General features: G+C 35.6%; 1 protein-coding gene across 6 annotated transcripts in view; it reads left to right on the forward strand.

Moving 5' to 3' along the window:
• The window catches only part of Gdap2 (ganglioside induced differentiation associated protein 2), a 61,062-nt gene extending 45,216 nt beyond the window's left edge, over window positions 1-15,846 (forward strand). For 4 of the 6 annotated variants that reach the window (XM_074050663.1, XM_074050662.1, XM_020162168.2 and 1 more), the window contains 4 exons: window positions 1,422-1,561; window positions 3,073-3,127; window positions 9,679-9,822; window positions 13,457-15,846. In XM_074050663.1, coding sequence (XP_073906764.1) covers window positions 1,422-1,561; window positions 3,073-3,127; window positions 9,679-9,822; window positions 13,457-13,504 — 387 coding nt within the window. In that variant the 3' untranslated portion in view covers window positions 13,505-15,846. The remainder of the gene's footprint in view (window positions 1-1,421; window positions 1,562-3,072; window positions 3,128-9,678; window positions 9,823-13,456) is intronic. The other 2 variants (XR_012439882.1, XM_074050664.1) reach the window with 2 other exon arrangements.
• The last annotated feature ends 999 nt before the right edge of the window (window positions 15,847-16,845 follow it).

The raw sequence follows: 16,845 nt of genomic DNA on the forward strand, positions 1-16,845 counted from the left end.
AAATAATCCAAAGAATGGAAACAGCCATAAGCCTTTAAACTGGTGAGAATGGAATACTCATGCATAAGACAATTGAGTCCACAAGATAAATATACATATCACTCTAGAACATCAATTTTATTAGAAACTGCAAAGAAGAAGAATAACTTACAACTGGTCAGTATTTAATAATCATAATAAAATTTATAAAACTGAAAATTCATAATTGCACACAATTTTGAAATAAACACAGTTGTACTAAAGCTGATAAGTATTTTTGACTAAGCCCTCAGATTCTTGGGTCACCAGTATTTGGGGGGAAAAATCTGAAAGCAGTGAGCCTGGTATCTTACTCACAGGGTCACTTATAACAAAAAGTTAAAGCTTAACTTTCCTGGCTAATTATGACATATCCACATATAGAATGTTTTGTGACCCTTAAAAATTTTGGTCATATGGGTGAATACAATAGAAAAATGTTTTATCATTTGATTTTGGTGTGTACTTGCATGGTGTTCCTGATAGTATGATGTATCATTTCATATAAAATAATGAGATATACTATGAGGTCCAGACCAGGTAACAGCTAAAAAGAGATTGTTTTCTTGACATCCTCCTCTGTCTGCCCGGGTAGCAGTTGGATCTTAATCCATGCTGATGCCAAGGACACACCTGGAAGAGTTGGAAAACAGCCTTTCTATTGTTACCTCTTAGCTTCCTCTTTGTAATTGTTTATAGCTAAACCACGAGGTCATACTGGCCCTGCTTATATTGTATATCTGTTTTGCTTTTACTGTTTTTCTTAAATTTCTGGCAGTGAAAGATCTCGCTAACCAATCCGGATCACATTAAGTTAGTCTTTCTGAGCTCTAAAAATGCTACCTAGCTTATTGTCCCTCTACTGACAGAAAATCAGCCCTTAAAGCAAGCCATATAAGGAAGTTCCCATTATATCCTTTTTGAGTAATCCTTGATGGCTGTAGAGTTACTATTAGAGCCCCGAGTGTATATTTGAATAGAGATTGCAAAGATTTTTGTTTGAATTCAAGCAGAAACTGAAGAATTATTAAAAATTTAAAAATTCTGGTTCTGACAATTTTAATATCATTATCCTAGAGAGGGGAAACCTATTAGCTAACTCCAGAATTCTTCGTGGTATATGAAGATGATTTCAGATGAGAATGGTTGATTATCCCCTAACATCACTTGGGACAAAACAGAAAGGGATTGTACAGTATCATGTGTGAGAAATCCTAAACACTGGGATGATTCACTTTATGGAGACCTTTGTGAAGAGAATTGATACCCATTGACCTGACATGTCCATCTGCAATGATTGAGGCATAGATTAGATTAATCTTGGGGGTGGGTGGTTCCCCTCTCTTCGCCTTGGTGAGATAGACTACTGTGCAAAATGATCTTTACTCTTCTTTTTCTTTTAGGCTCTCTTATATTTTATCCATGTAATGGATCACATTGCTGTGAAGGAATATGTCTTAGTATATTTTCACACACTGACCAGCGAATACAATCACCTGGACTCTGACTTCCTGAAGAAACTCTACGATGTTGTTGATGTCAAGTTAGTTATTGTTGCAAATTTTGAAGGGAGGCATAGCTTTATTTTCTGATATTAAGCAAAGCAAGCATTCTTAAATATTCTATGAAAGGATATTTCATGTAACAAAGATTTTTATCATACATAGATATTTTAATCATAGGAGATCCTCCTAAACTCAAACTTATTTTGCAGTAAAGTAAATCATATGTAGTCTCCCCCTTTTATACACTTTAGAAAAGGGCTGGGGCTTTATGTTTAAAAAAACAAAAATACTACCTTCTATTTTTACAGTGTGTTGGACATTAAGATGCATTATTTAATTTGAGTTTGTTAGGAGAAATACTACCTGTGTTTGAAAGATTTGAGAATAATGACATTCTGAAAGGTAAAAAGTGCTGCCCAGGGTCTCAACAGTAAATACAGAATTTGAACTTAACAGACTACTCACTTAGACTACTGACTTTAATGAAAATTAAAAACCATAATGTACAACTGGTAGGTTATGGCACTGCATTACAGCAAGGTCAAGTGTAATGCTTTACATTTTTTCTCATTAATATTATTCCTAAATAAAAATGGCACTCTGCCTCCTTCTACCTTTTTTTTTTTTTTTTGTAGCACATTGCAGTGACTTCAGGGATTATGTTGAAAACCCATTGTATAGTTAGAGTACAATGAAGGTAAATTACCATAAATTTCCAACTGTTTTACTCTTCCCCTTAAATCTCATCTTGATTAGCAGTAATGCTGCTTGCATTATCCAATAATGAAAGCCTGTTTGGCTTGCTCTGAATGTAGGTTATATATATGTAAGGAAGTTTTACTCCGCCATGTTCCTACATCTGTCACTCTTTAACTGGAATAGACCTTAGTGTGAAAGGAAGAGTTTATTTATCTGGAGTACTTTCCAATTAACCTCATCTGAGCTGATGGTGATTCTTGGAACTGTTGATAAAAAAAATCTCAGGTATACCTGGAAAAGCTAGGTATAATAGTGGAGAAGAACATGATTATGGAGTCATGTGCCACTTGCTGGCCAGATGACTTTGAGAAAGTTAATGTAGGGGCAATAATAGTATTCATCTCAAAATTGTCATGAGACGTCTTCATTCAATTCCTGGCTCACAGTAAACTTTTATGTAATATGTCCACTAAAACTTTCAGTTTCTAATTTTTGGTATAATTTTAAGTGTTTTTTATTGTGACTTAATTCTATCACAATATAAGATCCTAGAGATTCTATCACAATATAAAAATAACACATAAATTTGTTAAATACGCCCTACCCTGAGGTAACTCTATGACAACCAACAATTAATATCTTCTATAAAATAGACAATTTAAATTACAAAATGTCCTCTGAATTATTTTTGACATTTCACTTAAAATTCAATGCATAAACTACAATTGCTTTTAAAATATTTTTCCTCTGTGAATATATTTATATATTCAAACAACAAGTTAATCATATGTAATGCTATCTGGTTTTAGATATGACTTATATGATCTCCTTATTTGTATGTTTCGATTAGGTACAAGAGGAATTTGAAGGCTGTTTATTTTGTTCATCCAACATTTCGTTCAAAGGTACAGTATTTTTCTTTTGACTAAATCTTGAATTTAAGTGTACTTGCATGCTCAGAATTTTATAGTGTGTTTCAGCACCTTAATTGTTGCTGTCACCATTGTGACTGCTGATTTGTTTGTTTTTCCTTCCTTTTTTATTGATCCTGAGTTGTGGTCCTAATGTTTTGGTAATGTGTGACTCTGGTGTCTGTGGATAGCCCTTACAAGTCATTAACTTCTCAGTGTTTGCTTCTAGTAGATGCACAGAATACCCCTTAAGATTTCATAGTCTTCTATCATTGTTACATTTTAATTCTAATTGCTTACTTAATTTTCTGCCTTATATGCTAATCTACCAGATCTATATGGACTAGATGTAGCTATCTTGCTCACAATTACATTCCCAGTGTCCAATCCTCACTTTCACTTTATCAAGTGAGGACCAAATCTGGTCCTTCCCTTCTTCCTGAAAATATCATTCTTACCTTCATTCTTTCCCTATCCAGACTAAAACCCACATTCCATCACTTCAGCCCCTCTTGTCAATGCCTAAATAAACCATTACCTCTTACTCTTTCATTACACCTGCCATAAAACCTAAACTTGAGGTTACCCATCATTGTACTTTCTTCTCTCCTGTGTCTGGGTTGCGGAACACTAATGGAGAAATCATATGGCCAGGGGCACTTTCAGTGGACTCATGGGCTGTCACTGGTAAAGATCCCTCAGTGTTTCATTGACAAATAGCCTTGCTTCATTCTTATCCAAAAATATAGAAACCATCAATAGAAGCCTTCGCCCTCCCACCTCAAATTTACCTGCCATCTGTTCTTATCATTGCTGCCTTTTTCTGTCACAAAAATGTGTTCCTTTTTAATGAAGGACAGTCCCTCTACCTGTACTTTGGGTCTTACAGTACTAGCATTAGCTAACATTTCTTTGAGCATTTACCATATGCCCTTTCTCCCCACACATTATTTTGTTTAAGCCTCACAGTATATCTGGAAAGTAGAGAGTAGTACTATTCCCATCCTACAGGTAGGGGAATTGATGCTTTGATTAAGGTTGTAATCAACAGTTACTAGCAAAGGCTGAATTTGCACTAAGCATCTTAATCTTTTAATTACAGAGTATATTTTCATTTCCTTAGGAACCTCTCTTCAGCAATTAGTATCTTTCTCCTCTCCCACTTTGCTAGATCTAAATCACCAACTCTTTTATTTTTAGACAGGGTTTCACAAGCCCAGGTTGGTATTGAACTCATGATTTTCTTCCCTCAGCCTCTTGAGAGGTGAGATTACAGGTGTGCATGACTATGTCTGACTTAAAATACTTCTCTCCCCCCTTTACATCCAGAATTTTTTAATGTAATCTGTTTGTTCACCATCTCCATTTCTCATACACCTTCTGAGATTGGAAAACTCCAATCTGGTTTTAATCCCACTAGGCCATCTGAAGCTGTTCATACCAAAAAACACTAATAATCTGTGTTACTAAATCTAATACACTTACTCTATCTTTATGTTACCTTCTTTCCCTGCAGCTGTGGACAGCTGGTCATTCTTTCTCTTGGTTTCCTTGAAACTTAGCTTTCCTGGCTTCTGTCCTGCTTATAGCTACTCCTTTGTCTCCTTTGTGGGCCCTCTTACCCTTTGAGTATTAGTATTCCTAAGATCTCTGCCCTTATCCTTCATCCTATTCCTTTTTTCATTTCTGTGTCTTCAATGACTCTTCAAAACATAGGCATTCCCCAAATATCTGTTTGAGCAAACAATAAGCCTAATGTTTAGAAGCATGGTTTCCAAGTGACCTAGTTTTTAATCCCTGCTTTGCCAATCACTGGTTTATCATGTCAAGCAAGTAGAGTAACCTCCCTATGCTTTAATTTCATCCTCTATAAAATAGGGTTATCAGAAGGATAAAGTAAATTAATACACGTGAAATGCTTAAAACATTAGTTATCATATAGTGAGCACTCAGTATATATTAACTATAATATTATTCCTAGGCTGTAGACCTTCCCATTGAACTACTAACTACATATCTTCACGTAGATGTCTTATGGGCCCCTGAAGTTCAGCATTTTTAAAACAGAATTTTGCATTGACTCCCAAAGTGCTTTTAGGATTCCCCATCTTAGGAAATGGGATCACTACTATTCAGGTGCCTTAAACCAGAAGCCAGGGATGCATCCTTATGTATGTTCTCTGTCTCATGACTCCATATTGCATCAGCTCTGTGTCTTACTATTGCTCAAATCTCTTGTTTCCACTCTACTTTAGTTCATCCCACCATCATCTTTTATCCGGGATAACACAACAGCCTCCAGATCAGTTTTCATGTTGTCCTGCCTCGAGTGGTGCACTGCTCCAAGTGCTCTAGGCATGCCTCATGAACTTTTCTTATAATGTTACTATAAGAAACCTAAAATATTTACTTACTGTTCCTTTGCAAAAATTTTCTAACTCTTGGTTTAGGCAACAATAATGCAAAGCAAAAAAAAGAATCTCAGTGTATGACTCAGTTTAGAGAAAAGGTGACTTTTTGGTATTAAAAACTTGGATTTTAATGATATATTAGATGAATAATGGTGAGAGAAAGGACTAGGTCATCCATGGCCCCTACATGTCATATGTAGGGACCATGGATTGAGCTTTAAATTTGAGAGTCACCATTAAGTGAATATGGCCTTTTACTCTTTAAATGTGTTAATGAATAAAATCACAGAGAGACTTAGAGCAAATAGGACATCTAAAGACAGATCCCTGGCATCAGAGAAGGAGACCAAGAAATAATCTAAAAACTAGTGGGAAAACTAAGAGAGTAGTACTGTGGAAGCTAACAAAGAGGAAGGCATCAAAGATGGTGGAAACGGTCATTATTTTTAAAGCACTGTAAAAATTCAGTAATATAAGTATGAAAAGTTCTCTTTATATTTCATAATTAAGAGATGAGTGAAAGCTTCAGTAAGCAAGTGATTTCTGCTATGGGATTTGTCATTATTTACACAATTACTGAATTTCTCATCCAAATGCCAAGTTTAAAATTTGCATGAAATATTTCAACTAATTCTTTTAAAAATTGCAAATTTCTTTTTGATCTGTCAGTGTTGGAATAGCACAGTAAAGACTAAACTACACTTATAGATGAACACATTCATTGATGGATATGCTAATTACTCTGGATCATTACACAATGAATACATGTATCTAAACATGACATTGTACCCCATAAATATGTATATTATAATAGGTGTATGCCTAATAGATGTCAAATGTCACTTAAGGTATACCAAAGTAGGTGTCGATTTAAAAATAATTTTTAAAAAATAAAAGCATATGGGAATACTGTTTGACCAGGCTTTAAAGAAAACAATGAATGGTTTATCAAGTGAAGGGCTTTTTCTGCTCTTTTTTAAGTTCTGATTATAAGATCTTTATAGATAATGTATATTATTAACTTTTCCATAATCTTTTTATTCTCAGTAGGTGACTAATTCTTTTTTGTATAACCCTTAAAAAAAAGTAGTGCCTAACTATTTCCTGAAATACCATCATCCATTTTTGTTGTTATTCATCCAATAGCTACTGAACATTTTCTTTAATTGAGACAAAGGTTTAGCTCGGCCTTTCATATGTCTTGAAAGGATGTCTGTTCTCACCTTCTTTATTCAACATTACATTGAAAGTTCTCAACAGTGCAGTGTGACAAGAAAATGAAACAAAATACTTCTAGATTGGAAAGGAATAAATAAAAACTTATTCAGAGATGATGCTATTGCCTGTGTGGAAAACCCTATGTGGTTTTCACAGAAAAACTACTAAAGCTAGTGAGTGAATTTGATCAAGGTTTGAGGGTATACAAACCAGTATTCAAAAGTTGATGTATATATTAGCAGCAGGCAATCACAAGGAATTTAAAAAGCAATGTCCTTAGAAGGTAACACACACGCACAGGAAATTAATGTGAGTAAACTCCCTGTATAGCTATCCTTATCTCAACCAGCAAAAACCCTTGTTCCTTCCTATTATGGCTTATACTCTCTCTACAACAAAATTAGAAATAAGGGCAAAATAGTTTCTGCTGGGTATTGAGGGGGTAGGGGGGAGAGGGAGGGGGCGGAGTGGGTGGTAAGGGAGGGGGTGGGGGCAGGGGGGAGAAATGACCCAAGCCTTGTATGCACATATGAATAATAATAAAAAATAAATAAAAATAAAAGCAATGTCCTTTTTTGTGTGTTTTTTACAAACATCAAATATTAAGTACTTAGGGATAAATCTGACAAGAGATGTAGAAGACTTGTATACTCTACAGTTTTGAACACTAAGGCATGGATTAGAGAAGCTAAAGGAGACCTAAATAAATGGAGGCATATATTTTATCTGTGGATTGGAAGACTTAATTCTGTTGTCATTTTTTTTCCATCTTTGGGTAGAGGGTGGTCAAAGAAAGTCTTCACATAGGCCATTGTGATCTAAGCTCTGAAAACCAATTGGCCAGGCAGATTCGAGGGTAAGGTGTCAGGGACTACAAGAACAGCATGTAAAATGGTTCTGAAGAAAACAGTGACATAAAGATTCCCTACATAGCCTTTTATCTCCATAATTTTACACCTTTTCTAAGTAGTAGAACTACTTGCGTATAATAGATATTCATGTGTTTTCTTGGAAGCATTCATTGTATTTAGCAAGTTTTGGTTTAGGTAGTTATTATGATTAGGTTATTAGTTGCTTACAATCTGACCTCTCTACTAGAATCCAAACCCCTTTTAGAAGAAAGGCTACATCACTGAGATCTTTTATCACCTGCAATCCCAGTATAATGCTTAACACACAATGAACAACCAGTGTATGTTTAACTTCTTACACAAATATATTTCCTAACACATCCTTCACATTCTCTGTTCTGCTGTTATAGTCTGATTTGTGGCTCTTTATAGAACTACTCGGCAACCTCCATGATCTCTTCAGAGCTTTTATTAATTTACCAGCTGCTTCTGTGATTAGTTGTGGAGCTCCTAATCTGGAATTGCATTAATCCAGTTAACAGAAATTTCTGTCAGTAAAGAATATAATAACAAACTGATTTTGGTATGTAATTCAGCAATTATTTAAATTTGCTTGGTTCTATTACTGGCCAAGTACCTTCACTGCCACCCCCACTACTTCCTCAAGTAAACTTGGTAAAAGGGCGGGGAGAAGGGTAAGAGAGCAGTGTTAATATTTGAGGCCAGTCAGTGGTAGTGTAGCTGCCACAGAAGAGTGACCCAGGATGTAACAGCCATTATAAAATAAGCCTTATCTTCATTCTGTTTTAACAAGTAGTTGAGAACTTGGCTCTATCTATAGATCACAGAACTTTACATTGTCATTCTAGAATTGTCTACTAGGTGCCGGGGAGATTATAGAAACGACTATGAGTAATGGAAATGCTAGCAAACAAGTCTCCTAAATCTCTATAAGTGAGATTTAAACCCAAGATCATAAGGATTAAAGAGTGGAGATAATTTGCTTGGAGCGGTAAGACACAAATATTGGCAGAGGTGACACTGTACTGAGACAGGAAATTTGAATAGAATTCTGATAATTTAGTTTAGAGTTGTTTGTTATTCTGTGCCTTTTCTCACAAGTATGAAGAAAGTATGTCATATTAAGGAGGAATGTCAAGGGGATATATACAAGGTTTGGAACAGCCACTGAAGAACATGATAGGCTGCCAAAAAGAAATTAGCAGAATGCTTGGTATCTGGGGTAAATAAGTGACACCCCTTTGGAGCATGTTATGCCAGGCACCCAAAGCTCAGCAGCATGTTGCAGGTAAATACAATGGAATGGCAACAGTAGCAAAGCTATTCCAGGACTGTGGTGTAATGTGCTAGTAAACGTGGGCTGATTTATGACTGCCAGCTTAGATAGGTAATATATAAGTTCTAGTTATTACTTACCTTATGTCAGCATTGCTTCCTATCAGAAATTCTTTTACACTTACAAATTTTGCACTCACCCATTTTGTAAAGTGGATGAACAAAGGTGGTCCTGCATCTGCAGGACCTGCAGGTGCTTCACTTTGATGACTAAAGAAAAGAGACTGCATGCCAAGTGTCACATGTAAATATCTTAGTCCCAAATTATTGATGAAGTATTTTTCAGTCCCGTTTGGAAATTTAAAAAGTGTTTGTGAGACTTGGATATAGAGTACAAGTACACACACCAATTGTACCAGTTGCTGCACCAAAGAATGTAGTGGTTTTAACAGCACGTACATTACCTCACAACACACTGCACACAACGGGGAGTGTACAGATAGAACAAACAAAACCTTGATGATGCAAGAACTCGTCTTTGTTATAGTCCCCAGTCATGGTAATTCTGCTTTTTCTTTTTTTAATGATCTTTAATCTATTAAAGTAGTTGTACTACTCACTGATGAACTATAAACTGCACTTTGAAAAACACTGGTTATTGTAAGATTTCGAAATACAGTTTTGAAATCTTTTTATCTAGTATAAACTTTCAAAATTGTATTTTTAACTGTGGCCACTGCTTAAATTATTTTTCCCTTCTGTTAATCAGGTGTCAACATGGTTTTTTACCACCTTTTCTGTCTCAGGACTGAAGGACAAAATCCACCATGTGGACAGCCTGAACCAGCTGTTTTCATCAATATCACCAGAACAGATCGACTTTCCTCCTTTTGTCCTTGAATACGATGCCAGGGTAAGTACTAGGAGTTCTCCCTCACCTTGTAAAGTATATTAGCAGTCCCTCTGAACACAAAAAGGTATGATTGTTACAAGGTATGATTGATGTAATTAGTGTATTTTAGTAAGCTTTATAATATCATTTAATATTCTTTTTCTATGATAACTTTAGGAAAAGTCTTTGTCCTGAGAATTTTTTTTTCCCCAGGTAAACATTTCAGGGGAGATTTTTCTGCTGTGAGTTTAAAGCCAATCAATGGTTGTATGCTCAGTTTGCATATTTGAGACACATACCTCTGCCTAATTTTCTTAAGATTGAATGGCTTCTCAGCTACATGAACAGCTATGTTCCAGAATTGATTCATGATCTCTTTCAGCCTATCTTACAGTCTTTATCCTGCTAAACGTATTTTTCTAAAACCCTGTGTAATGTTTTTAAGAGCATTAACCAATACTAGCATGGTTACAATTTTTAGGTACATTTGTAGATCTGTTACTTCAGCACTAATCAAAGAGCTTGAACTTCATCAAAGTTCTATTCCATTGTGTTACTCACACTGTTACCTTAATAATTAAAAAACATACTAGGACAAAAGCTCATCCATCTCATTGTTTAACTGCTGCTGATTACACATCTTTATGCATGAACCACAAAGCCTATTTGAAATTTATATTAAATTTGAAATGAATTATTCTTTCCTAATTAGTGTGCAGCATGTATCTAGTCAAATAAAAATCCTGCAACATGTTTTCTCTCTAACATTTCTGTAACTTCAACTATGACTTCTGTCCTCTTATGTGAAAAGTGTTTAACATGTTCTAATGGCGAATAAAATTTCATGTTTGGCTGTTGCACAGAGAGGATTTGTGCAATAGGAGAAGCTGGATCATAAATTCCAAGATTGTTGACTATTTGGGAAAGGGAAAAACTACATCAGTTTAGAAAATGGCTTCCTTGTTATGCCTTTTGAACTATACTCTTCTTAATCCTTAAAAAAGTAGCAGGAAATGTGATACCAAATTTTAGAATGACAACTAAGTGCTAGTGTCTGGATTCATAATTTTTTCTGGAAATACAGTTTTAAATCCACTATACTCGAGTTGCGTTTTTTTGTTTTATTTTAACATTTATTTTAGCTTCTGTTATATTTTTGTATATCAGATACAGGCATAATAATATGATTAATCAAAATTACATAGAACCTCTAGGCTAATGATCGACTCCTTAAGCTATATCTTTGTACTTATGCTAGAGTTTTCTAAAACTGAGATATTAGACCATCTGTATACAAAGACTAAAGAAAACCATAAAAATGGGGAAGAAAGCAAAGGTGACTGGGTGATGTGGGCAGACAGAGGGCACATTGTTAGACACTGGAACTTTAATTGTGCTTCAGGATTGGCTTGGTAGTTAGTGGAGGGTGTTCTGAAAGGAGAACCTGCATTGCATTGCTATGTAGAAAGATGATAGAAACAGTAGAGAAAATGACTGGAGAAGGATACATCTTTAGGAACAAGATAAAAGTCTTGTTAGTGAAGCCAGAGGAAATCCTAAGCTCAGCTAGGACAGTGGTAGTGATAGTGGCAAGGATTTGAAGATTTTAGATATTTAGAAATGGATAGCATTTGGAGGCTAAGTAGCCATTTGAGGTAAAGTAGAAATCATTGATTTTTGTGGGTAGTGTTGCCATTACCCAGAGAAGCAATATGAAGGAAAAGTATTAAAGGACTAGATGCAGGGACAGGAGTCTGTTCAGTCTGCAGCACAGGTTTGAGGTGCCCCTGGGATGTTGAGGAGAGATACCAGAGGGTGGCTGGATGCTACCTTGTAAGGAAACATGTTCCTTTAATGGGAGGAACTAAGAATCTGATTGAAGAAAAGAAATGATAAGAGAGTTGGCTTTTTTTTTTTTAATCTCTAGGCAAAAATAATGAGGCGACTTCATAAAAGGGGCTAGTCAGCATTCTTACAAATATAAGTAAAAGAAGAGATTACCTGGCAATAATTCTTTAAATTTCTGTAATTGCTTGGCAGTCTTTCCACAATGTGAGATAAGCTCTGCTTTGGGACATTACATACTAGACTTGCTCTTCTTACCTTACCACAAAATTCAGTATACATATGAGAGCCTTAGGTGAATATGGTAGTAGAATTGAATAGAGAATCCTTAATGACAGAGAGTCAACGATTGCTTTTCAGGTGAACTTTAGGATCGATTTCTCTCTTAGGGGCATGTTTCTTTAAGCATAGCTTCCATGTATATTGAAGGTACAGAATTGATTACTGACAAAGGTCTTGATAGGGAGTGCTAAATGGGGAAAAAAAAAAAAAGAGAGGTCTTACTATATTTCCAGAAGTGTAACCAATTCTAGGATTTTTTTTTTTGATACCTTGTCAGATTATAAGAAAGTAAGTTTTACAACCTGTCTTCTTCTTTTCCTGGTTATGGCACCTGGACCAATCCCTGTCCAGAGCGTCTGCTCTAAAGAATATCACAGCTCCTTCTCATTTAGACTCATACCTAACTATTTTCTTACTTAAATGCTAAACATTTTTATTCTTTAGCAAAGAAATACTTTCCTTAAAAATGAGAAATCAATCTTAAATCTCACAAACCTAATCTAGGATCCTTCTACCATGAAGTTAACTGTCATTTTTATTACGCTTTGTCAAAGTGGATGCCAAAAATTTCCCCTTACCCTGGTACATTGACCTTTTCATTTGATATTAAGTTTTAGCATTTACTTTTTCATCTTGATTTGGAACTAAATTTCCTAAGAATTGTAATTGTTACAGGCGTTACCACTCAGCCTATGATGAAGACTCATTTCTGCCAAAACAGTTACAGTTATTAAATTCTTCAGAGATCATTTTTTGTTGTTGTTTCAAAACGATAATAAGATTCAGGCTGGGTGTGGTGGCTCATGCCTGTAATCTCAACATTTGGGAGGCAGAAGCAGGAGGATCAAGGGTTCAAGGTCAGTCTAGGCTACATTGTGAGTTCAGACCATCTTGAGCTACATAGCAAGACCCTGTTTGGTATTTTTAAAACAAATGAATAAGCAGAAAACAAAACAAGGTCTGGAAATTGGGAATGTAACTCCACTCAGCACCTGCCTAGCATGCACAAGGCTCTCAGTCCCCAGCAACCACAAGAAGATTCAGCACACAGTAAGATAACACAGTAACAAAAAAAGAATCAGTATTATATTGAAGTAGATTTGGATTTAAATTCAGGCTCTGCTGTTTACTAGCTTGGTGACTTCAGGTGAATAATATAATCTATGTGATCTTCATTTTCCTCTTCTATAAAATGAGAATGTTGCCTACTTTGTGGTACTGTATGAGAATTTAAAGGGATGGTGGTAAAAGGAGCCTATAAAGAGTCTGGTGTATAGTTATTAAAATATATTTTTATTTTAGTAACTGGTATTGTTATTAAAATATATTTTCATCTTCTTTGTCTACTTACTCTATACTAACTCTGCCTCATGCCAATAGAACTACGTCAATAGCTGAGGGCCTGCTCAGTGCAAAACGCATGCTAGACATTTTACATAAACTGTCTCATTGACCGTGAGTCCCTTTCTTTCACATCCCCTGTTAAATTGCTCGTGTTACTTAATATTCTTGTCTTTTCTTTCCACAGGAAAACGGGCCTTATTATACATCTTATCCACCATCACCTGATTTGTGACCTTCCATCTTTCAGTGCATCTTGATTGCAAGGATGCCACTTCTGCCACGAATTGCTACCTGTTGAAGTGATACTCATTTTTGCTGTACAGATCCAGAGAGCCTTTTGTCCCCACCTCTCTGGTATTTTTTTATTGACTATATATTTTCTGGCACATAGCAATCTAAAAATGATAAGCCATTCTGAACTGCACATATTTTAAATTTGTATATTTGTATCAAATGGAAATGTTCATTTTTAGAGTGCTGTTAATAGACGCTGGGGAGCAACTTTTGAGTATCTTCAGTTTCCTGAAGGACACTGGATTCTCCATTACACAGACCACCGGCATTGTTCACATCATCTCTTAGACATTGCATGCTTCCTTTGTGTATTTAATAAGTGTTTCTCGAAATACATTGAACCAACATATGCTGACTGGATGCAATGTTTGTGTCAGATCCTGGTGATAATGCCATTTGCATTTTATACATATGATCTTAACATAAGAAAATTGTCCAGGACCAAGTATATAGAAATATATCTGATCAAAAATATAAAAATCAATAGCCAAATGTAGCACTTGTAATTTTACTGCACAAGTTAAGACTAAGAGTTAAGTACTGTTGTTAAGATTGCCACCATTGTTATCTCAGAAGTGTGGGGAAACCTTTTTCCAATAATCAAGGAGATCATGACCTTTTGATCTCCTTATTCAAAAGGTGGGCATGTTACTGGCACTCTTAAGTGAAGTGTATCTCCCAGGACTCTATCATGGAGCCCTTAGAGAGTATGCTGTCTTCCAATCTGAGTGATTTTATTTGGCTCACTATCTCTTGAGTTGCCTACATCAATATGAAGAAAGTGTGTCACAGCCAAAAAAATCCAAGGACCCGATAATTTGCTTTTTTTTCCAGACTACTTTTGCCACTCAGGCTCTTATTTGTGCCTTAGCTTGCTTATGAGTAAAAATTAGAATTATACTACCTCCTTCATAAAGGTATCATGAAGATAACATTTAAAAAGAGCTTGGGTATCTTTGGATGAAAAATGGTGTGGGAGTTTGCTCAGTGGGGTATCTTCAGTTACCTTTTAAATGGGGATAAATATACATGAGGAAATGCTGCAAGGTACTCCTTAGTCTTTGGCACCTTTTGAATGATTTTTTTTTTTTTGATGGAGAATGGGAACAAGAGCCATTAGGGCAAAATCTCCACTCTGAGGACCTCCTTCCTTCACTTCCAAAATTTCCTCTGCTTTTCTCTTCCCTCTGTGCTGTACTTTAATGAGAGACATCTGTTACCCATTTTAAAGATTTCTTCTCAAATTAAGGTCAAGCCATTATCATTACCATCTGGGTGTCTTCATATTTCTTTTGATTCCTACGCCCATCCACCTCCATCTTCCTACCCCATCATACACATTTGCAGTTCTGGAGAAGGAAAAGTAGAACACGTCTGTAAGAATGTGCTCAGGATCAATGCTTCTAAGGATCCCATTTCTCTTTGCCCAAACTAATTCTTCAGTGGACAGAAAAGAAACATCCTTCTTTTATGATAGAAAATACCAGATAGTTATGCCAACCCCATTTTGTATTTTCCATATAAAAAATAAGCATTCTTATTTTTTGCATCTATTGGACACATTTGCTTTGTCATCAAAACCACTTACTCCTTATGTATGCTTACATGTATCAGGACATGTATCTTGCTATGTTCTCTAAATCACCTTATCCAGGCAGCCAGTCACACATCAGGTGTTAAGCTTCTACTTTAACCTGTTGAGCCTTAAAAATTTGGAATTTTCATTTCACTTTCTACAGCCAATTGTTGGATCATATCTGAGGTATCTTTTCCCTTAGAACAGCTATAACAATATGCCAACATTACTTTGATAAAGCTGGACTTGGCTCCCTTGAATTGACATCTATCCTGAACCATTGCCACTATAAATAACAGATATTGCAAGCTACTAAGCCACTTGAAGCAGATTTATATAGAAAATTTCCTTTTTTTGTTGTTTATTGTTATTTTTGTTTTTGAGACAGGGTCTTGCTATTTGGCTCAGGCTGGCCTCAAACTTGTGAAACTCCTGCCTCACCTTCTCAAGGGTACTGGGATACAGGTATGTATCACCATGCCTGCCTATATACAATTTCTTGTGTGCAATAATTCTGAAAGAATATTCCTTTGCTTTGTTCATCCCAGTATATTAATGGTTAATAATACATGCAGGATTCTGTATGTGCTGAGATTCTATTATAATTGATGTATAGGACTATATACATAATCAACTGATAATTTAATAAGTAAAGAAAGATAAGAACAACTCTTCTCAGTGAAATAAATTTGGTATGGGACCAAGATCATGCTTTTGTAATTGTTCATAGTGTTACATAATGAAGATTCCTGGAGGGGAAACATAGTGACATTTATACTGAAATGATTAAATAACACTGAGTGTATTTGTGCCTTTGTCAGAAGGTTGGATGGCCTGGATGACACATGCCATTTTCAAGACATGTTAGAGGATGAAGGGGTGACTGGGAGGAGATGATTACTAGCATCTGATGTTAATCCAAAGCACCATCAAATCTTTAGTCTAGTTAAACTTTGGTCATGTCAAATGTAGTTGAACTGCTGAAGACAACTTATTAACCCATGCTGGCATATGATTTTTAGACAATACATTTTTGCTTCAGTGTATATTTTGGTTTTTGCCTTTAACATGTATCTGATTTCACTGACATCTTTTTATGCTTCCTTTTTAAAGGAATCCATCTATATTATTTTGAGAGTAATCAACAATGGATTTATTACTTACTTTTGGTAGGAAAGTGGGTACAGATTTTTTGTCAAATTTATGAAAGTCTAAAAAGGATATAATACCTTCCTTTTCTAGAGACAGATAAATATAATCACTAGTAAGAAAACATGGCATGTCTTTGTTTTTTTTTATTTGCTTAGTTTAATAATTAAACTGTAGGTAATGGTTTTCTCTTTAAAATCACTGTCTCTCCTAATACATTGTGCATGGAGAAGAATTACGGTTCTAGGAACAGCAGATTTGATTGTATGTTAGGTAACTTTTAAACACTTCTTTTTTTTTTTTCATTTTTCTTCTATTATTCATATGTGCATACAAGGCTTGGTTCATTTCTCCCCCCTGCCCCCACCCCCTCCCTTACCACCCACTCCCCACCCTCCCTCTCCCCCCCGCTCAATACCCAGCAGAAACTATTTTGCCCTTATTTCTAATTTTGTTGTAGAGAGAGTATAAGCAATAATAGGAAGGAACAAGGGTTTTTGCTGGTTGAGATAAGGATAGCTATACAGGGCATTGACTCACATTGATTTCCTGTG

This window comes from Castor canadensis, chromosome 12 (genome assembly GCF_047511655.1).
Source record: "Castor canadensis chromosome 12, mCasCan1.hap1v2, whole genome shotgun sequence".
Classification (NCBI taxonomy): domain Eukaryota; kingdom Metazoa; phylum Chordata; class Mammalia; order Rodentia; family Castoridae; genus Castor; species Castor canadensis.